We start from the raw sequence: 23,498 nt of genomic DNA on the forward strand, positions 1-23,498 counted from the left end.
CAAAATTCCTGTCTACCAGCCATTGGTCCAGCCTTCTTCAGACTGCGGTGAGGGTGGAGGCAGCGTCAGGCAGGGAGCTCCATGCCTCTCATCCCAGAGAACAGGGGTGTTTGCAGTTGCTCTTTGCAAGAGACCTGGAGGTGGTGCTGCCTGTGTCAGCCTGAATGGAAGAAGCTGATGCAAAATTAAGCTAAGTAGAGGGTTTATTTGAGCCATGCTTGAGTCTGCAACCCAGGAGCAGAGATCTGAGGTGCCCTGAATACACACTTCAGTCAGCAGCAGTTACCAGTAGGTTTTTAAAGAGTAAGAAGCGGCAGTTCCCCAGCTGTTTCCCAAGAGTTCACCTTAAAATAACGCAGGCTCCTGACGGGCTGCGCATGGTTCTTCGTGCCCCAAATCCCAAGAGTGTGGAGATAATGGGTGAGGCAGCCGTTCTGCCGTAGGCGTGGGTGTGGCAAGAGGGGCCTGACTGGCTCCTGGCCGGGATGAGCCTCTGTCAGCCCAGGGCAGGGGCTCTGGGCAGAGCTGGGTTACGCCACGAGGAAAGAAGAGACTGAAGTGCACCCTCTTCCCAGACCGGGCTCCAGGGCCTGTGACTCCTCTGCAGCCAGGCCTGAGACAGGGCACACCCCCTGCTCCTAGATGGGAGACCGAACACACAGACAGACAAGGGACCAGTCAATTGTAAAAATAGAATTCAGGCCCCTGATGCAGAGTAGCCAGCCGGGGAAGCAGCCCCCGCCGGGCAGGAGGGCCGGCCACGCACGCCAGGAACAGGTCCCAGAGGCCAAGCAGTGGCCCCTGTGACAAGCAGCCCCAATGTCCTCACATGACCCTGCCCGGACATGTGTCCCTGCCCGTAGCTTCAGGTCAGCAGAGAAAGTTCAGTGCCCGCTCCAGTCCCACAGTGCACCAGCTCCTGGAGAGCCGCCCCTGCCCCGTCAGGCCCACCTGGGCCTCTTATTCCTGCTCCTCAGCCTGGCCGTGTGTCTCCTGCAAACGCAGGGACGGCGCCGCTCCCTCGCCTCAGCCAGCTGTGGATGCCTCGGCCTGTCCACGTCCATGCGGCTCCTGCCCCGAGACTGGGCACCCTGGCTTCTGCTGCTGCCCTGGACACCTGTGGTGTTGCGAGGCATTTGGTGTTGATGTGTTTTCTGTTCTCAAAGTGTCACATATTCTCTTGGTGTCTATGATCCACAATATCTGGGGATGAATTGGCCAACCAGCATATACACTCCAAGCTGCTACGTGCAGTTTTGAGGAAAAAGCCCCCAAATCAACCAACCCTCAGCGAATCTCACTAGCCCATCAAAAGTTCATGATTCAAGTCACACTTTAAAACACTGCAGGCAACCACATTACCTGTGACAGCGGGCAGGGGCGCAGCTCCATCCGTGTACTTGCTTTACGTCCTCTCCGGTGTACTGTGTTTTGGATATGACGTATTTTTCTGTGTTTCTGAACCTGCTCATCTTAACAAAATATATTCATCCAATTCGCAGAATGGAAACAGTAATTTTTTTTTTTTTTGAGACAGAGTCTTCCTCTGTCACCCAGTCTTCCTCTGTCACCCAGTGACATGATCTTGCCTCAGTGCAACCTCTGCCTCCTGGGTTCGAGTGATTCTCCTGCCTCAGCCTCCCGAGTAGCTGGGATTACAGGCGTGCACTACCACACCTAGCTAATTTTTTATATTTTTAGTGAGATGGGGTTTCACCATGTTGGCCAAGCTGATCTAGAACTCCTGACCTCAGGTGATCCGCCCGCCTTGGCCTCCCAAAGTGCTGGGATTACAAGTATGAGCCACCACACCTAGTCAGAAACAGTATTTTGTTGTTGTTGTTTTTAATATGAGGCCTCACTTTGTAGCCCAGGCTAGAGTGCAGTGGCACAGTCGTAGCTCACTGCAGCCTTGAACTCCTGAGCTCAAGTGATCCTCCTGCCTCAGCCTCCTGAGTAGCTGAGACTGTCGGTGTGCTCCACCAGGCCCAGCTATTTTTTAATTTTTTGTAGAGAGAGGAGTCACCTGTTGCTCAGGCTGATCTTGAACTCCTGACTTCAAGCAATCCCCCGTCTCAGCCTCCCAAAGTGTGGGGATTATAGGCATGCACCACCACTCCCAGCCCTAAAGTCCTTCTTATCAATCAGTGAAATTATAGCCTGTCTGTTTTGACCACCCGCGTCAGCCACATGCAGGGCGGTCACCCATGCTCCTCTGGGAGGGACTCCATGGGCATCAGACCCGTGAGAACGCCACCTCCTTGACGAGGTCAAATACTGCATTTTCTAAGAGAATCTCATTTTTAATGGGCAAGGATCTTTCGAAAAGACCTTGGGACATGGTGAGGTGAGTTGCTTTGTGAATGGATCCATTTAAATTTGTTCAGTCAGCCTGTCTGTTTTGAGTACCTGCTTCCTGAAAGGTCCTAGCTCTGAGCACAAACATGAACAAGGGAGAGGCATCTACTCCAGGGACTCTCAGTGTAGCCGGACACACAGTTGTGAGGACGATGGCTGTGTGGCCAAAGCTGTAATAAACCACGGAGCACTTATCTCCATCTGGACACTGTCATGGTGCTGAGAAACTTGGCTGGGAGCATTCCTACAGACATACACAGATTTGTATTATTGAGAATTTTTAATGTCTTATTAAAATTCTTATTACATGATGTTAAATGGAAAAAGGCTGGATGAAAAATTTGAATTTAGAGTATAATTTTTTTTTTTGAGATAGAGTCTCGCTCTATTGCCCAGGCTGGAGTGCGTGGCGTGATCTCAGCTCACGGCAACCTCCGCCTCCTGGAGTCAAGCAATTCTCCTACCTCAGCCTCCCAAGTAGCTGGGATTACAGAGGCGCACCACCTTGCCCAGCTAATTTTTGTATTTTCAGTAGAGACGGCGTTTCACCATGTTGGCCAGGCTGGTCTCGAGCTCCTGACCTTCTGATCCACCCGCCTCAGCCTCTCAAAGTGCTGGGATTACAGGCGTGAGCCACTGTGCCTGGCCTAGAGTATAATTTTTTAAAGGGCAGAAAAAGAGTGAACAGAAAGGTTCTTAAACATTGAAACAGAAATTCTGAATGAAGTTTCCCCAAATGCAATGAATGTCATCTAGGTGTGTATTGCTGCTAAAATAATGTTAAAGAAATAAAATAAGTTAATTAAACAAATTATGGTCTGGAAGTCAAAATCTGAAACAGGCTCGCTGGGCTGAAACCAAGGTGTTGGCAGCCCTGGCTGCTTCGGGAGGCTCCTTTTCCTCTTCTTGGCTTCAGAGGGTCCCAAGCTCCCGGGCTCAGGCCGCTCCATCTCTGCAGCCAGCAAGGCTGCCTGAGTCCTTCTCGAGATCTCTGGTCCTCTCTTCCGCTCCTGCCTCCACTCCTAAAGATACTGGTGGCTATGTTGGGCCTACCCAGATAATCTAGGACAATCTCCATATTTTAAGATCAGTGTTGGTGACGTTAACTGCATCTGCAAGCACAATCCCCCTTTCCTCTTTTACATAGTCACAGGTTCTGGGGCTTAGGACAGGGACATTTTGGGGGAAGCCATTATTCTGCCTCCCAAACTGTGAGCGGCAGGAATCAATGTTCGTTGCTTTATTTCGGCATTTTCTCAGCATTGTTTAAATTTTTTAAATGAACACATATTTAATTTTATACTTTAAGAGTTTGTTGTCTTTTTCCTTTAATTTTAGGGGAAACTATTTTTATAAATGACTAAATCATATTCTGGGGTCTGGATGTCCCTGCCTGGGGATTTTGTGGCTAGGGTCCAGGAAGAACAGCTCGCATAGGTAGCTTAGTGAGGACCCTGCCTGGCCTGAGACCTTGGGATGGCTCACACCTGCTTGGAGGTGATTTTGGATCTTGACGCCGTCCTTCCCGCATTTCCCAATCACGCATGGACTGCAGCTACTTTGGGGATCCGGTTGTCACCAGCATTAACCTGCCAACCAGCCCAAGCCAAAGGGGCCTCATAGGAACATCCTGGGCGTGATGCCAACCAGCCCAAGCCAGAACCATGCTGAGCATGGGGGCCACTTTCCCAGGGCAGACTCAGACCTCGAACTGGGGGTGTGCGCCCACTCCCTTCCCTGCACACGCCCTGCCTCACTGGGGGTCTCTGAGCCCTCCTCGGACACAGGGCACGCAGCCCTTCGGGGTGAGGATTCTGGCTGAACCGGCCCAGCAGGGTTCCTCTAGAAAAAGTGACACAGAAGTCTAAATTTGAGGCCTGGTTGCGAGAGGGTTTGGAGGAGGCTGGCTGGAGAGGTTCAGGGAGAGCCTGCCTGGCAGGCCTCCGGGAAGGGGCTGATGGAGGCTGCTGTGTGGCCCCCAAGAAGAAGAAGGAATGGTGCAGCACTCACCCTACTGCGGCGGGCGGGCTGGGCTCAGACTGGTCACCGCCGGTCACCGCTGGTCTGTGGGAGGATGAGAGGGAGGGGAGGTGGAGGAGGCGATTACTCCTGAAAGGAGATATTGGAGAGTAGCCAAACTTCCAGCCAGGCTGGACCCCATCCTAGGGGATGACTGGGGGCCACCTGTGAGCTGTGTGGCTGGAGGGAGGGCAGGGAAGGGAGCCTTGGGGTCTCATCACAATTTTGAGTCACCAGGCGTTGGCCAAAGGCAGCATGGGCTTTCCCTGCGTTTGGTGAAGTGCCAAGTTGATTGGCTTGATTATTAGGTTATCAGATTGGCGAATTTCTAGTTACTTTGTGCTTTTCATTAGCTACCAAGTAGCCTATTACGAAGTGCATTATTCATTAAAGCAGGAAAAAAACACACACAATATATTTTAAAAGATATAGAATATTTTAACACCATTATAGCAAATATTTTACTGCTAAACGGGACAAGCAAATTGTCTAGGGAGAAACCTTTAAAAATAGAATCATTGAAAAAAATAGGCAGATGCCAGTGGCCTCAGCCAGGGAGCAGTAAACCTGAAAAGGGCTGGGAATGACCAGGCCATTGTTGACTGATACCTGAGCTTCCTCACATTGTTTCACCCAGAGCTTTTCTGGGCAAACCGTGGAGCAGCGAGGGCGGGTCCAACTTCCTGCCCCCGGGTCTGGCCTTACTCCTCTGGGGTTCGGAATTTGCCACCGAGAAAGCAGGAAGGTTGGCCTGAGACTGCAGTCACGCATCCTGCTGTGTCTCTGCTTTAAAAATGTTCTGCATTGACATCTTCACAAAAGGCAAACTCCATGGTGGACGGGGACCTAGCCATGGGTCAGCACCACCCCCTCCTCCTCCACTTCCTGTCCCTGCAGGAGGTCAGGCCTAGGCCCCGGCACTGACTGGAACACACGGAGGGAGACGGGCTTGCGTCCTGCCAGTATTGCTGGTGTGTGGTGCGTGTAGAGTACGTGTGCCTGTGTTATGTGTTGTGTATGGAGCGTGTGTGTGGCATGTGTGTATATGGGGTGTGCCGTGTGTGGGCTGTGTGGCATGCGTGTGCATAGCGTGTACTGTGGGTGGTGTGTGGATGCCCCGAGCTCAGCCTGCTTTGGCCTGGCCAGCTCCCAGTGAAGGAAGGAGAAATAGCTCTGGGCTTGGGAGGAGAGAGGCCCCTGCCCATAGCTCTGCGCCCGCCCACCCTGCTGGGCCTGCCCCCAGCTCTCTCTTCCTGGCCCTGTGGTTCAAAAACAGTTTTCCAGTCTAGGCATGGCTGTGCCTCTCAGGGTGACTGCAAGTCCCTAGAGATCAATAATCATAGCAAAGGCTTGGTAAGCACCTCCTACAACCACACACTATTTTAAGATCTTCACAGCCACTCCATGGGCTAAGCCTCCTATTACTCCTGTTTCACAGATGAGGAAACTGAGGCACGGAGACAGCATGTGATTTACCCAAGCCCTGAAGCTGGCGGCTGGAGCCTGGATCTGCAGTCAGGCTGGCTGCCTTCTAGGGTCTTCACCTCCACTGCTTTGTCGTGACTATAGGTCACAGACTTTACAATGCATATGTTTATGAGTTTCAGTTTCCACATTTTAAAGGCATATAAATATAATTATTTAAATACAGGATAGCATTTCACAAAGCTTCTCTCCTTGACCAAACTCCAGTTGGATTCCTGAGTTTTTTTTCAGCTATGCCTATCCTTGGATGTCAATCAAGAAATATGATGAGGCAAGTCTCAATCATTTTAGGAGGTTTATTTGCCAAAGGTTGACGTGTGCCCGGGAGACGGGTCTAGGCCTTTTTCTGAAGATGATTTTGAGGGCTCCACATTTAAAGAAGAAAGAGCAGGATATTGAGAAGTACACAGTTTTCATGTGAGGGGGCATAGGGGGAAAGTATGCTCAGTGAATCTGCATTTTTACGTAAGATAATATAGACAAATGGGGCAGGGGAGCAATCCGATGTGTATTTGTGCCAGGTGGGCAGAGGGGTGAGTGCACCTGTAATGAGAAGCTGTCCATTGACATTACCATGGTGAGCTCTAACAAAAATGCTTTAGGGTATTTTTACTGTAAACAACAAGATATTTAGGGTAAATATCTTGGAGTTCCCTAGGGATTTCCTTGTGGGCCAGATATGTGGGAAATGTGTAGCTTTTCACCTTGTAGCCATCCTATTTAGGAACCAAAAAGGGGAGGCAGTTTTGTGTGACCCAGTTCCCAGCTGGACTTCTCCCTTTGGCTTAATGAGTTTGGGGTCCCAAGATTTATTTTCCTTACACATGGACACGTCCTCAAGAGACTGATTTAAGCAAGAATCTGAAGTTGGTTTAGTAGGAACCCCTGACCCTCGACACCTGATGGGGTTCCTCACCCCACCCCACCCCCACGTGATGTCTGATGGCCCCACCCGTCTTCAGCAAGAAGCCTGCTCTGATGCCTAACCCTAACCCTGACTCCGGCCCTGTTCCTTGGCTATAGATTCCTGCTTTTCCTTGTCAAATTTGGGGTTGAGCCCAGTCTCTCTCCCCCACTGCAAAACCCCATTTCGGTGGTCCCCGCACCTATGGCGAAGTCCTGAATGGGGTCTTCCTCACCGCGCTCTGACAGGTGCTGGGGAATCGTTCTGCCATTGACAGCTGTGGAACCACATCTTGGATGAGGTCAAGTTCACCACTGGACCCCGGACCTCTCACCCAGGCCCCTGAGCGCTCACCTTTGAAGCCTCTGTGTTTGCTTCTCATTCAAGGGATTCACTGGAGAGTCAGGCTCCAGGCAAGTGTCCTCTGGAGGTCGGGACAGGCTTCGATTCCTCAGGGTCCGCGCATGCTCCAGGAGCGGGGCTAAGGTTGGCTTTCCTTTGAATGGTGCCTCCTGGGCTAGAAGCTCTTCTCCCAACCCTGCACACTGAGTGGGGCTTCTTCTGCCTCCTGGGCTGGAAGCTTCTTTCTCCCGGCTCTCTCTCTGAGGCCCCCTGTTCTCTCTGTTGGATCCAGGGCTGCTTCTGTGGACTGAACCCCCTTCTTGAGCCCTGTGGACTGCGTGCTCCACCTCCCACCCCTCCCTGCTGGCCGGAGTTTGCTGAGGGTCATGTGGAGCTTCTCCAGCCTCTTTGGAACCTGAAGCTCTCCCCAGGTTCTGGCCACTCCTTCTTTTTCCCTGCTTCCCCTCCCTGCAGCCCTTGGCAGGCACCCTTCATGCCCGACCACCCTCCGTCGACCTGCCAGACCTTCCCTTCCCACCCCAACCCCTCAGTCTCTGGAACTTAGGGCCCCGCCCTCAGAGGGACTCTTGAGGGACTCAAAGAATCCCTTCAAGGAGTTCTATTGAAATTGACTTAGAGATAAATGAGCACTTATACTAATTAAATATTTCCCAACTCTCAGAATAGGAACTACTCCAAATGCCTTTTTGAGCTTGCACGGCTTGAGCAAATCTTTGGTAAATAAGATTAGTTTAATATTGTCAGTATAATAAAAACACTGTGTCTTCTGAGTTTTTAGCATTAAGTGTAATACTTGGGTTTACTAGCCAAATAAGGTTAAAGGAGTTAACAAGGAAATAACTTGAGATGATTAGTCTTGTGTAATGTTATGTCTGCCTAAAAGAGTTTCTTGTTAGTAACTTGAAACCTTGAAGTTATACTAGGTTAAATTAAATAATAGATATTCATTAAATATCTGCAGCCCAGGGAGTTATATTCCTTTGGGGGTATACCCAGTAATGGAATTGCTGGGTCAATGGTATTGCTGGTTCTAGATCCTTAAGGAATCACCACACTGTCTTCCATAATGGTTGAACTAATTTACATTCCCACCAACGGTTCCGACTTCTCCACAGCCTCACCCACATCTATTGTTTCTAGACTTTTTAATAATCACCATTCTGACTGGCGTGAGATGGTATCTCATTGTGATTTTGATTTGCAGTCCTCTAATGATCAGTGATGATGAACTTTTTTTCATATGTTTGTTGGTCGCATAAATGTCTTCTTTTGAGAAGTGTCCATGTCCTTTGCCCACTTTTTGATGGGGTTGTTTTTTCTGGTAAATTTGTTTAAGTTGCTTGTAAATTCTGGATATTAGACCTTTGTCAGATGGGTAGATTGCAAATTTTTTCTCCCGTTCTGTAGGTTGCCTTATTGCTCTGATGACAGTTTCTTTTGCTGTGCAGAAACTCTTTAGTTTAATGAGCCATTTGTCAATTTTAGCTTTTGTCGCAATTGCTTTTGGTGATTTCATCATAATTTTTTTTGCCCATTCCTATGTCTGAATGGTATTGCCTAAATTTTCTTTCAGAGTTTTTATGGTTTTGGGTTTTACATTTAAATCTTTAATCCATCTTGAGTTAATTTTTGTATAAGATGTAAGGAAGGGGTCCAGTTTTAGTTTTCTGCATACGGTTAGCCAGTTTTCCCAGCACCATTTATTAAATAGGGAATCCTTTCTCCATTGCTTGTTTTTGTCAGATTTGTTGAAGATCAGATGGTTGTAGATGAGTGGTCTTATTTCTGAGGTCTCTGTTCTGTTCCATTGGTTTATATGTCTGTTTTGGTACCAGTACCATGCTGTTTTGGTTACTGTAGCCTTGTAGTATAGCTTGAAGTCAGGTAACATGATGCCTCCAGCATTGTTCTTTTTTTTTTTTTTCTTTAATTTTCTTATTTTACTTTGAGTTCTGGGATATATGTGCTGAATGGCACTTTTGTTACATAAGTATACATGTGCCATGATGGTTTGCTGCACCTATCAACCCATCATCTAGGTTTTAAGCTTTGCATGCATTAGGTATTTGTCCTAATGCTCTCCCTCCCCTTTCTCCCAACACCCCAACAGGCCCCAGTATATGATGTTCCCCTCCCTGTGTCCATGTGTTCTCATTGCTCACCTCCCACTTATGAATGAGAACATGTGGTGTTTGGTTTTCTGTTCCTGTGTTGCCCATCAATGATAGACTGGATAAAGAAAATGTGGCACATATACACCATGGAATACTATGCAGCCATAAAAAAGAATGAGTTAATGTCCTTTGCAGGGACATGGATGAAGCTGGAAACCATCATCTGGCTTTGTTCTTTTTGCTTAGGATTGACTTGGATCTACAGGCTCTTTTTTGGTTCCATATGAATTTTAAAGTTTTTTTTTTCTAATTCTGTGAAGAATGTCAATGTTAGTTTGATGGGAATAGCACTGAATCTATAAATTACTGTGGGCAGTATGGTCGCTTTCATGATATTGATTCTTCCTCTCCATGAGGATGGAATGTTTTTTCGTTTTTTTTGTGTCCTCTCTTATTTCTTTGAGCAGTGGTTTGTACTTCTCATTGAAGAGGTCCTTCACATCCCTTGTTAGCTGTATTCCTAGGTATTTTATTCTCTTTGTAGCAATTGTGAATGTGAGTTCATTCATGATTTGGCTGTCTACTGTTGGTGTAAAGGAATGCTTGTGACTTTTGCACATTGATTTTGTATGCTGAGACATTGCTGAAGTTGCTTATCACCTTAAGGAGCTTTTGGGCTGAGACAATGAGGTTTTTAAAATATAGGCTCATGTCATCTGCAAACAGACAATCTGACTTCCTCTCTTCCTATTTGAATACCCTTTATTTCTTTCTCTTGTCTGATTGCCCTGGCCAGAACTTCAAATACTATGTTGAATAGGAATGGTAAGAGAGGGCATCCTTGTCTTGTGCCTGTTTTCAAAGGGAATACTTCCAGCTTTTGCCCATTCAGTATGATATTGGCTGTGGGTTTGTCATAAATAGCTTTTATTATTTTGAGATATGTTCCATTGATACTAGTAGTTCATTGAGAGTTTTTAACATGAAAGGATGTTGAATTTTATCAAAGGCTTTTTTTTTTTTTTGTATCTATTGAGATAATCATGTGGTTTTTGTCATTGGTCCTGTTTATGCGATGGATTACATTTATTGATTTGCATATGTTGAACCAGTCTTGCATCCCAGGGATGAAGCTAACTTGATTGTGGTGGATAAGCTTTTTGATGTGCTGCTGGATTCGGTTTGCCAATATTTTCTTGAGGATTTTCACATCAATGTTATCAGGGATATGGGCCTGAAGTTTTCTTTTTTCGTTGTATCTCTGTCAGGTTTTGGTGTCAGGATGATGCTGGCCTCATAAAATGTGTTAGGGAGGAGTCCCTCCTTTCCAATTGTTTGGAATAGTTTGAGAAGGAATGGTACCAGCTCCTCTTTGTACCTCTGGTAGAATTTGACTATGAATCCATCTGGTCCTGGGCTTTTTTTGGTTGATAGACTATTTATTGCTGCCTCAATTTCAGAACTCATTATTGGTCTATTGAAAGATTTGACTTCTTCCTAGTTTAGGCTTGGGAGGGTGTATGTGTCCAGGATTTATCCATTTCTTCTAGATTTTCTAGTTTATTTCTGTAGAGGTAAACTCTAGTATTCTCTGATGGTAGTTTGTATTTCTGTGGGGTCAGTGGTGATATCCCCTTTATCATTTTTTATTGTGTCTATTTGAGTCTTCTTTTTTTTTTTTTTATTAGTCTAGCTAGTGGTCTATTTTATTAATTTTTTCAAAAAACCAGCCTCTGGATTCCTTGAGTTTTTGAAGGGGTTTTCATGTTTTTATCTCCTTCAGTTACACTCTGATGTTAGCTACTTTTTGTCTTCTGCTAGCTTTTGGATTGGTTTGCTCTTGCTTCTCTAGTTCTTTAGGTGTGATGTTAGGGTGTCAATTTGAGATCTTTCTAGCTTTCCGATGCAGGCATTCAGTGCTATAAATTTCCCTCTTAACACTGCTTTGGCCAAGCTTTCTGTTAACCTTTGTTATGTCTTGGATTACTTAAGAAAATGGAGATTTCTTGCCTTTAAAATAGCTAAGGTTTTTAAAAAATATTTTTGACAGTTTAGCCTTCCCAGATCCTAAATGAAATCTTGTTTTTGAACTGACCTGAAACTTCCCAGAAGGTCCCAGATAATTCCAAAGGACTTCTTTCACTTTTGCTATGTTTTTTTTTTTTTTTTAATTTTTATTATACTTTAAGTTCTAGGCTACATGTGCACAATGTGCAGGTTTGTTACATATGTATACATGTGCCATGTTGGTGTGCTGCATCCATTAACTCATCATTTACATTAGATATATCTCCTAATGCTATCCCTCCCTGCTCCCCCCACCCCACAACAGGCCCCGGTGTGTGATGTTCCCCTTCCTGTGTCCAAGTGTTCCCATTGTTCAATTCCCACCTATGAGTAAGAACATGTGGTGTTTGGTTTTCAGTTCTTGTGATAGTTTGCTGAGAACAATGGTTTCCAGCTTTATCCATGTCCCTACAAAGGACACGAACTCATCCTTTTTTATGGCTGCCTAGTATTCCATGGTGTATATGTGCCACATTTTCTTAATCCAGTCTGTCACTGATGGACATTTGGGTTGGTTCCAAGTCTTTGTTATTGTGAATGGTGCTGCAATAAACATACATGTGCCACTATGAAGACACTTTTGCTGTGGTTTGAATGTGTCTCCCAATGTTCATGTGTTGGAAATTTAATCCTTGATGCCACAATGTTGAGAGGTGGGGCCTTTGGTAGGTGATTAGGTCGTGAGTGCTCTGCATGAATGGGTTAATGGAATGGGTGAGTTATTGCAGGAGTGGACTCTTGTAAAAGGATGAGTTCAACCTGTTTTCCTCCCAACATCCCACCACCTTCCACCATGGGATGATGCAGCCAAGAGACCACTGCCAGATGCAGGCCCTCAACCTTGGACTTCCCAACCTCCAGAACTGTAAGAACTAAACCTCCCAGGTACTCTGTTATAGCAGCACAGCACTGACTAAGACAACCTGTAGGAGAATGTCAAAACCTAATTTGGTTTATTTGGTATGTTGAATTGCATGAAAAGTCATTGTTAAATAAGAAGGGGTGTGTAACCTTCTTTAGGTTGCATTTATATAGGTAAATCATCTTAATGTAACTCTTTCAGAAGTTGTGCAGAGATATGGACAACTGTCAGTGCCTGCAATGGCCATGCTTTATCCAGTTCGACATTATCAGTCACAATTTCAATTGTTATTATTAAAAAAAGTATTTTGTCAAATGATTTCTCATCAGATATCTAACCATACCCATTTAAAATCTTTTGTTATTCACAGATGGTTTTGTGTTACTCAGATTCTTCCCTGAAAGCATTTGCAATCAGGTGTAGGCCAGAATGATTTGTGATGGCATCGCTTGAAAAACTTTGAGACCTGTATTAGTCAGGATTCTCTAGAGAGACAGAACCAAGAGGAGAGAGAGATAAGAGGGGATTTTTTTTAAGGGAAATTGCTCACATAATTATGGAAGCTGAGAAGTCCCACAACAGGCTGTCTGCAAGCTGGAGACTGAGGGAAGCCAGTGGTATGGCTCAGCTCAAGTCTGAAAGTCCTAGAACCAGAGAAGCTGATGGTGTAACTCTCAGTCTGAGTCCAAAGGCCAGAGAACCTAAAGCTTTGATGTCCCAGGGCAGGAGAAGAAAGATGTCCCAGCTCCAGAAGAGACAGAGAGAATCTGCCTTCCCTCTGCCTTTTTGCTCTTTCTGGGCCCTCAATGGCTTGGATGATGACATCCACATTGGTGAGAGGAGGTCTCCCTTATTCAGTCCACTGATTCAAATGCCAGTCCCTTCCAGAAAAACCTCACCGACATACCCAGAAATAACACTTTACCAGCTATCTGGGTATCCCTTAATCCAGTCAAGTTGACACCTAAAATTGACCATTACAAGACCATGCTGGGCTGAATCAGAATTTTTAGAGCTCTTCTGGAGAAGCTGATAGTTCATGAAACTGCTATCTCAAGGTCACACAGAGCAAGTTTTAACCACATGGGACTGAATGAACGGATAAAAGATGATTATGGTTATTGTCTGGAACACTGATGATCCTTTACTGTTCTCTTTTCTGGACATAAGAAACCCCTTTCTCTTTTCTCTTAAGCTATTGTACTTTTGTAAACAGAAATGAAACATTTATTGTTTCTCCCCTCCTGATTGCTCCCGGATTGGAAAACTCTAATCGAGTATTTTTGTTTTCATGGCAACACAGTTATTTGCATGCGTTCAATAAGACTATGTTTTACTTGTAACAGGATACATTGGATATATTACCAAGGCTTTTACTGGAATGTCACATGTGAAAATCTGCATAGAATCTGAGGTGACCAGATAGCTTTAGGGAAGTAAGGCTAACTCCAAAGAGCCAATGCTTACAGAGTCCACTTGGAAAAACCATCCTGGTACCTCAATTACAGGATTCCCAGCCTTGCAGGTAATTAAGGAAAGTCACTTCCTGGCAGATTCAGGAAACTTAAGATATCTTTGGGACCTCTGGTAGAGAAGAATTCACCCAAATCTATAGATACTGCAAGCAAAGTCTGGGTGAGCTCCTGAATTGAAGAATCTTCCTTGAAGATGTTTCCTTGAAGAAGCTTCAAGGAATCCCCCACAGTAGATCACATATGAGTAACCTGTGTGCCCACTGCTGAATAGGCCACTCCAAAAGTTCACTGGAACACCCACTGCCTTCACCAAAAACATTAAACTGCACACCAGGAAACTGTCAGATCACCACTGTGGTCCTCACAGCTCCATTGAATGATGCTTTGAGCTTAATTTAGAAATCTTGACTAGCTGCCCTGTGGATTCAGAAGCTGGGTTTCCAACCATTAGTTATAGCTTTTCTTTTTTTTTTTTTGTTTTTGAGACGGAGTCCTGCTTTGTTGCCAAGGCTGGAGTGCAATGGTGCGGTCTCGGCTTACTGAAACCTCTACCTCCCAGGTTCAACTGATTCTCCTGCCTCAGCCTCCCGAGTAGCTGGGATTACAGGTGCCCACGACCATGCCCAGCTAATTTTTATATTTTTAGTACAGACAGGGTTTCACCATCTTGGTTAGGTTGGTCTTGAACTCCTGACCTCAGGTGATCCACCCACCTTGGCCTCCCAAAGTGCTGGGATTACAGGAGTGAGCCACTGTGCCTGGCTGGCTTTTCTTTTATTTTCAAAGAAACATCCTTCATTAAATGCCTGACTGCTCAGACCATCCTGCAAATGCCCTTTACCACAAAGTCTCACCAGATGGATCTGCTGGTTCTTAATAAACAAGAGGGGACACAACAAGGAATGGATTTACATTGTTCAGAGGAAAGAAGGACATTTGATTGATGGCAACTCTCTCCTGCACCAGATAGCCTCCTGAGCCCTCTCCTCCACCAGGCCTGACCTGGGGCTTCCATCTCCACCCGCAGGGCCCACCTTTAGCAAGAACCCTGCTAGGCTGGTTTATCCAGATCCCCCCCACTCTCAATACCTGATCACGCTTAATATTAGTCAAATTCCTCATCCCCACCCTCCCCCAGGGATCATCCTGGCCTGCCTTCTGAAGAATCCTGGTCACTCAGCTTAGCCAGAATCCCCCTTAACTCTTATGTTTCCTCTCAGCATTTTTCATCCACAGACCCCCACCCTGCTCCTTTGCTGTAAACTCCCAATTTTCCTTGCTGTATTTGGAACTGAGTCCATCCTTTCTTTGCCACTGCCAAACCCCCGTTGCAGTGGTCCCTGCACCTGTCACAATGGCCCCTGAAAAAAGTCTTCCTCCCTGTCTTAACACATGCCATGGATGACTTTTTAACAACTTTAACAACAATTATAATTTTTAAAAAGGAAATAAATATTACCCTTGTTAATTAAGATATTGGTTGTGACTCATACAAGACACCAGATATAAAAGTGCTTTGAAAATAAAGCCTGCTGTGCAAGGATAAGTGTATTTATTGTTCTTATAATTGTATAATTTCATTGCAGTGAAGTGGGAATTAATGAAAAGGCAATGGCCTCTGGCATGGTAATGAGAGCATGGCGGTCACCACTGGCCTCAGCAAGGTGAGGCACCTTGGATGGGGACACTCTCCCGGGAGGGGGCCCTAGGGGCTGGGGTGGGTCACTTCTGCTTGTCCTTGCCTTCATACTTCATTTAGGAATGTGAGTGGGCAAGGCTGTCCTGATGAGGAATAAAGGCTGTGTCCAGATCCCCTGAGCAGCCTCAACACCCCACACAGAGCTTGTCTGCCAATGAACAAGTGGGTTAATGGTTTTAGTGCTTCACACATTGCATGCACCCATTGTGTGCTAGTGGGGCTCTGCAGGTGGTGGGGGTGTCATGCTCAGAGTGTGAGTGAAGAGCTGAGGCTCAGGGTTGGGCAGGCACTCAACCCCCGAGCCTCACAGTGACTTGCACGACATCTGAGTGCCAATACTGTGCCCCATCCATGTCTCATCTGTTCATCTCTGTGACCCCATGAAGCCATATCATCCCTATCTTATAGGATGATCATAGCTACCATGCTAAAATGCCAAAATGCCTTGCTCAAGGTCACAATAGTTAGGAAGCCATAGAGCAAAATTATTTGTATTTGTCAAATAACTTTTTAATTTGAAAAATATAGAAAAGTACCAAGACAAAAAACAAATTTTGTATATATATGTGATTGTTAGTATTATTATGGTGTACTTTATATTTAATGGCAGAAGTATGACCTTTTATATATGCACATTATTATGTATATATTTGGATATGGTCACAAAGGTTATGGTAGGGCTTTGAACATGAAAAATAAGAGAAATGAATTAGAAAATATCAATCATATTTAATTTAAATTTGTTGTAAATTTCCTATCCGTTGCAATGTTTAAATGTTTTACATTTTATAGAGCATTAAATTTCTTAAAACTTCAAAACAGCAGATAAGTTTTAAATACTTTGCCTACATAACACATACTAGATATATAAGGTTTATACAAAATGTGTGTGTGTGTTATAATTCATACATCTATGACTATACAAACCAAAGTGGAATTTTCTCACTCTGTTCCCCCAAGCTTACCCCTCACAGGTAACCAGCATTACAGTTTGGTGGAAATCCTTTCAGATTGTGTGTTTTCTTAGTAGAGCTAAAATTGCAGTCCAGGTCAATTTGCTCTGGTCTTTCCATTAAATATGAAAATGTATATAAAATACTAACGAATGCCTGGCATAGAGAAAGCAGTCAATATTAGATGTAACTTTTATTTTTATTTTATAAATACTGTTCAATGAAGAGAATTAATTGATCAATTAGTGAATATTTATTTGGCAAACACCTTGTTCTTAACACTGTAGTATATAGGTGTAGTACATATGACTATGGTACAGTCATAGAAGCATGTATATGAGAAGGTTTACAGAAGGTAGGCAAGGGTATAGAGTGTTATATTAACATACTCTTACAGTTTCAGGTAGTGCAGAGAGAAATGTGGTTGGATACAAATATAAATTTTAATGTATCAGGATATGAAGGTTGATCTTTAAGGCCATATTGATCTTAAAGTTTACAGATTACCTGAAGTCTCCAGATATTATTAATTGTTTCCTTTATATTAATAAAAACCACTTTCAGGAGAGTGGAAGTTTCTCTGTGAGTCTCACTTTAACTTGGTGAATATAACCACCAGGAGTAGGGAGCGCAGACTCTGTTGAATACTCATGCCCTCCGTGGTCCATAGGTGTTTGAGGAATGGGCACCATGGCAAAACATAACCCACCTCATTGATTTCAAAGTCTGAGAGGAGGGCACTGGCCCACCTAGCCCACTGGGGCTACCACCACGTGGGAACCAGAGGGTTGTCCCTCCACTACTACTGCCATTGTCCCTGTCATGCTTGCTACCCAGGGGCCCAAGGACCTACCCACTCCCCTGGCCCACTACTGTCACCACTGACACCTGAGCAAGCCACCTGGAGGACCAAGATTTGGCTCAATCAGTGCAGCAGAAGCTGCCCTGAAGCCCAAGGCCAGGCATGCCTGACCTGCTGCTGCCACCACTGGGGCCTAAGGACTGGCTGCCCTGTGTCCCTATCTCCAGCAAAACTCTACCACAGCCTCCACTAACAATCGCACCCTAAGCCACTGAGGAAATCACAGATACCACTGACACTATTTACAGCCAAAGAAATCATATGGAGACTAGACCACTGCATGCATCCAGAATCAAAGCCAAAGTGCCCTACCCAGCCAAAAGCATAGATACATCTTCAGAAAAAATCCTCTCCTACAAAAGTAAATTTAAAAAATTGGAAAAAGCAACTGTTATACCAGATACACAGATACCAACATGAGAATGCAAGAAACATAAAAATGCAAGGAAATATGACACCTCTAAAGGAATATAATTCTCCAGCAATGAAAAAAAAAAAGCTGTAAAATCCTGGAAAAAAATTCAAAATAATGATATTAAAGAAGTTAAGCAAGATACAAGAGAACACAGATAAACAATACAAATAAATCAGAAAAACAGTTTACAGTATAAATGAGAAGCCAAGCGTGGTGGCTCACGCCTTTGATCCCAGCACTTTGGGAGGCCGAGGTGGGCAGATCATGAGGTCAGGAGATTGAGACCATCCTGGCTATCACAGTGAAACCCCGTCTTTACAAAAATACAAAAAAAATTAGCCGGGCGTGGTGGCGGGTGCCTGTAGTCTCAGCTACTAGGGAGGCTGAAGCAGGAGAATGGCCTGAACCTGGGAGGCGGAGCTTGCAGTGAGCGAGATCGCACCACTGCACTCCGGCCTGGGCGACAGAGTGAGACTCTGTCTCAAAAAAAAAAAAAAAAAAAAAAAAAAGGAAAGAAAAAAAGAATATACATGAGAAATTTACCAGAGATATCATAAAGAACCAAGTATTAGTTTGGTGCAAAAGTAATTGCAGTTTTGAACCATGAATTTTAAATCATTATAATAGGCTCAACCACATCTTTATTAATCAAAATAGGAACCATTACAATCAACACATTTTAGCCAATGAGAAATAAGGTTGTTTATTCTTGTAGTGTAAAAATCCGTGCTTTGGGATTTGATGAACTCCTGGAAAGCATTTTCTGCATCCTGCAGGTTGTGGAGGCATTTTCCCAGAAAAAGTTCTCAAGATGCTTGAAGAAGTGGTAGTGGATTGGCAAGAGGTCAGGTGAATATGGCAGATGAGGAAAAACTTCGTAGCCCAATTTGTTCAACTTTTGAAGCAGTTGTGCGATGTGCAGTCAGGCGTTATTATGGAGAAGAATTGAGCCCTTTCTGTTGACCAATGCTAGCTGAAGTCATTGCAGTTTTCAGTGCATCTCATTGATTTGCTGAGCATACTTCTCAGGTGTAATGGTTTTGCTAAGATTCAGATAGCTGTAGTGGATTGTCTACCAGCAGCAGACCACCAAACAGTGACCATGACCTTTATTTTTGGTGCAAGTTTAGCTTTGGGAAGTGCTTTGAAGCTTCTTCTCAGCCCAACCACAGAGCTGGTCATCGCTGGTTGTCATAAAAAATCCACTTTTCATTGCATGTCACAATGCAAATGAGAAATGGTTCATTGTTGTTACGTAGAATAAGAGAAGATGACGCTTCAAGATGACAATTTTTTAAAATTTTCACTCAGCTCATGAGCACTCACCTATTGAGCTTTTTCACCCTTCCAATTTGCTTCAAATGCTGAATGACCATAGAATGGTCGATGTTGAGTTCTTCGGCAACTTCTCGTGTACTTGTAACAGGATAAGCTTCAATGATTGCTCCCAACTGGTGGTTATCAACTTCTGAGGAGGAGCCATGAAGAAGCTCCTCATCTTCAAGGCTCTTGTCTCCTTTGCAAAACTTCTTGAACCACCATTGCACTGTACATTCATCAGCAGTTCCTTGGCCAAATGCGTTGCTGATGTTCTGAGTTGTCTCCACTGCTTTACAGCCCATTTTGAAATCAAATTTGCTTTTTGTCTAACATCATGATGAAATATTCAAATTTTCAGTGTCCATGAGGGTAAAAAGGAAACAAAAAGGATAGAAAACCTTTTAAACAAAATAACAGCTAAAAATTTCCCAACTCTAACAAGAAGTTTAGATATTCAGACACAGGAAACTCTGAGATCCCCAAATGGATACAATTCAGAAAGGTCTCCATAGCACCTTATAGTCAGACTGTCAAAGGTCAAAGGCAAAAATAGAATTCTAAAAACAGCAAGAGAAAAGCATCTTGTCACTTATAAGGGAAACTCTATCAGACTAACAGCATACTTCTCAGCAGAAACCTTATAGGTCAGGAGATAATTGGACAATATAGTCACAGTGCTGAAAGAAAAAATGTTAGCCAAGGATACTGTACTCAGCCGAGTTATAGTTCGTAGATGAAGGAGAAATAAAGTCTTTCCCAGATAAACAAAAGCAGAAGGAAATACTCACCACTAGACTGGCCCTAAAAGAAATACTTAAGGGAGACTGTATTAGTCTGTTTTCATGCTGCTGATAAAGGCATACCCAAGACTGGGCAATTTACAAAAGAAAGAGGCTTAATGGACTTACAGTTTCATGTGGTTGGGGAAGCCTCCGAATCATAGTGGAAGGCAAGGAGGAGAAAGTCATGTCTTACACAGATGGCAGCAGGCAAAGAAAGAGAGCTTGTGCAGGAAAAGTCCTGTTTTTAAAACCGTCAGATCTCATGAGACTTATTCACTATCATGAGAACAGCACAAGAAAGACTCATCCCCATGATTCAATTATCTCCCACCAGCTCCCTTCCACAACACGTTGCAATTATGGGAGCTGCAAGATGAGATTTGGGTGGGGACACAGAGCCAAACCATATCAGAGGCCTACATCTCAAAGTAAAAGGACAGTGTCTGTCATCATGAAAACACATGGAAGTATAAAACCCACTGGTAGAACCAACATTCAAATAAGGAAGAGAAAAGAATCAAATATTATCACTACAGGAAACCACCAAACCACAGTGATAAACAATAAGAGAAAAAGAAAAGAACAAAGGATATACAAAACAACCAGAAATCAATTAATAAAATGACAAAGATAAGGCTTCATATATCAATAATTACCTTCAATGTAATGGATTAAACTTTTCACATAAAATATATAAATATGTTTTATGGATTTAAAAATCATCTTTAAGTGCACAATAGACAACTGTTGAAACAAACGAACAAAATATGACCTAATTATGTGCTGTGTACAAGAAACTCACCTCAATTGTAAAGACACATATAATCTGAAAGCAAAGGGATGGAAAAAGATAGTCCATGCAAATGGAAACCAAAGGTAAGCAGGAGTAGTTATATCAGATAAAACAGTCTAAGTGAAACATACTAAAAAAAAGACAAAGAAGGTCATTATATAATAATAAAGGGATTAATTCAGCAAGAGGATATAACAATTCTAAACATATATGCATCAAACACCATAGTACCTAGGTAAATAAAGCAAATACTAGATCTCCAGGGAGAGCAAGACTCCGATACAATAATAGTTGAACACTGCAACACCCCACTCTCAGCATTAGACAAATCATCTACACAGAAAATTAGCAAAGAAGTATGGGGGTTTAAACTGTACTTTAGACCAAATAGACCTAACTGACATTTAGAGAACATTTCACCCAACAACTACAGAATATACATTCTTCTCATCAGCACATGGAATGTTCTCCAGAATAGACCATATGTCAGGATACAAGACAAGTCTTGACAAATTTTTAAAAATCAAAATACCAAATATCTTCTCAGACCACAATGAAATAAAACTATAAATCAATAACAAGAAGAACTTTAAAAACTGTACAAATACATGGAAATTAAGCCACATAAATCTGAATGACCATTGAGTCAAGAATGAAATTAAGAAGAAAATAAAAAAATGTTTTGAAACAGATGAAAATCAAAACACAACATACCAAAGCCTTTGGGATACAAAAAAAAGCAGTGCTAAGAAGGAAGTTTTTTTTTTTTTTTTTTTTGAGACGGAATCTCTCTCTGTTGCCCAGGCTGGAGTGCAGTGGCCGGATCTCAGCTCACTGCAAGCTCCGCCTCCCGGGTTTACGCCATTCTCCTGCCTCGGCCTCCCGAGTAGCTGGGACTACAGGCGCCCGCCACCTCGCCCGGCTAGTTTTTTGTGTTTTTTTGGTAGAGACGGGGTTTCACCGCGTTAGTCAGGATGGTCTCGATCTCCTGACCTCGTGATCCGCCCGTCTCGGCCTCCCAAAGTGCTGGGATTACAGGCTTGAGCCACCGCGCCCGGCCCTAAGAAGGAAGTTTACAGCAATAAATGCTTACCTCAAAACAGTAGAAAGGCTAGGCGTGGTGGCTTATTCCTGTAATCCCAGCACTTTGGGAGGCAGAGGTGGGAGGATTGCTGAGGACAGGAATGAGACCGCTTGGGTAGCACAGTGAGACCTCATCTCTACAAAAAAATTAAACAAATTAGTTGAGTAGGCTGGTCGCAGTGGCTCACGCATGTAATCCCAACACTTTGGAAGACTGAGGCAAGAGGATCACTTGAGGTCAGGAGTTTGATACCAGCCTGGCCAACATGGTGAAACCCTGTCTCTACTAAAAATACAAAAAAAAAAAAAAAAAAAAGCCAGGCCTGGTGGCAGGTGCCTGTAATCCCAGCTACTTGGGGGGCTAAGGCAGGAGAATCTCCTGAACCCAGGAAGCAGAGGTGGCAGTGAGCCGAGATCACACCACTGCGCTGCAGCCTGGACCATAGAGCAAGACTCTATCTCAAAAAAAAAAAAAAAAAAAAAAAAAAAAAAAAAAAAAAAAATTAGCCGAGTGTGGTGGTGCATACTTGTAGTCCCAGCCACTTGGGAGACTGAGATGGAAGGACCACTTGAGCGTAGGAGTTTGGGGCTGCAGTGTGCTGTGATCATGCCACTGCACTCCAGCCTGGGTGACAGAGTGGGATCCTCTCTCAAAAAAAAAAAAAAAAAAAAAAAAAAAAGTAGAAGTATTTCAAATAAACAGTCTAATGATGCAACTCGAGGTACTAGAAAACCAAGAAAAAAACCAAACCCAAAATTGGAAGAAGGAAATAAATAATAAAGATCAGAGAAGAACAAAATGAAATGGAGACTAAAAAAGATACAAAGGAACAACAAAAGGAAAAGGTGTTTTTTTGAAAAGATGGGCAAAATTGATAAACTGCTAGCTACACTAACCAAGAAAAAAAGAGAGAAGTTCCAAATATAATCAGAAATGAAAAAGTAGGCATTACAATTGATAACACAGAAATACAAAAGATCATTAGAGGCCCTTATGAACAACTGTATACTAACAGTCTGGAAAACCTAGATGAAATGGATAAACTTCTGGACACATACAAGCTACCAAGATTGAATCAGGAAAAAACAGAAAATCTGAACAGACCAATAATGAGATTGGATCAGTAATAAAATGTCTCCCCACAAAGAATAGTCTAGAACTGCATGCCTTTACTGCCAAATTCTACCAAACTTACGAAGAAGAATTAACACAAATTCTCCTCAAATTATTCCAAAAAATTGAAGAGGAAGGAATTCTCCCTGAATCGTTCTATGAAGCCAGCATTATTCTGATACCAAAACCAGACAAGGATGCAACAGAAAAAGAAAACTACAGGTCAATATCTTTGATAAACATAGATGCAAAACTTCTCAACAAAATACTACCAAAATGTATCCAACAGCACATCAAAAAGATGATATACCATGATTAAGTGGAATTGATCTCAGAGATGCAAGAATGGCTTAACATAAATCAACCAATAAAGGTGATACATCACATCAACAGAAGGAAGGACAAAAACCATATGATAATAGATGTAGAAAAAGCATTTGATAAAATTTAACATCCCTTCATGATAAAAACTCCCAACAAATTAGGCACTGAAAGAATATACGTCAATATAATAAAGGCCATGTGATAAACCCACAGCTAACATCATAGTGAATGAGGAAAACAGAAAGCCTTTCCCTTAAGAATTGGAACAAGACAAGATTATAACCATACCTACCATTCCTGTTTAACATAGTACTGAAAGTCCTAACCAGAGCAATCAGGCAAGAGAAAGAAATAAAATGCATCCAAATTGGAAAAGAGGAAGTCAAATTCTCACTCTTTGCAGATAACATGATCTTATATTAGAAAAACCTAAAGATCATAACTTGATCTTACATTAGAAAAACCTAAAGAAAAACCAAAATACTCTTAGATCTGATAAAAGCAGT

The 23,498-nt window shown here is 43.5% G+C and overlaps 2 protein-coding genes across 2 annotated transcripts in view; one reads left to right on the forward strand and one right to left on the reverse strand.

The window, feature by feature from the left end:
- TDRP (testis development related protein) overlaps positions 1 to 23,498 on the forward strand; it is a 141,228-nt gene that overhangs the window by 49,172 nt on the left and 68,558 nt on the right. The window lies entirely within an intron of this gene.
- Positions 1,563 to 13,077, reverse strand: LOC126960730 (uncharacterized). The gene is made up of 4 exons (XM_050800339.1): positions 13,072 to 13,077; positions 7,121 to 7,584; positions 4,369 to 4,422; positions 1,563 to 2,602 (listed from the first exon to the last, which is right to left on the reverse strand). Exons 1-4 carry the CDS (start codon positions 13,075 to 13,077, stop codon positions 2,479 to 2,481), a joined length of 648 nt encoding a protein of 215 aa, XP_050656296.1. The 3' UTR covers positions 1,563 to 2,478.

The sequence above is a fragment of the Macaca thibetana genome, chromosome 8 (assembly GCF_024542745.1).
Source record: "Macaca thibetana thibetana isolate TM-01 chromosome 8, ASM2454274v1, whole genome shotgun sequence".
Classification (NCBI taxonomy): Eukaryota; Metazoa; Chordata; class Mammalia; order Primates; family Cercopithecidae; genus Macaca; species Macaca thibetana.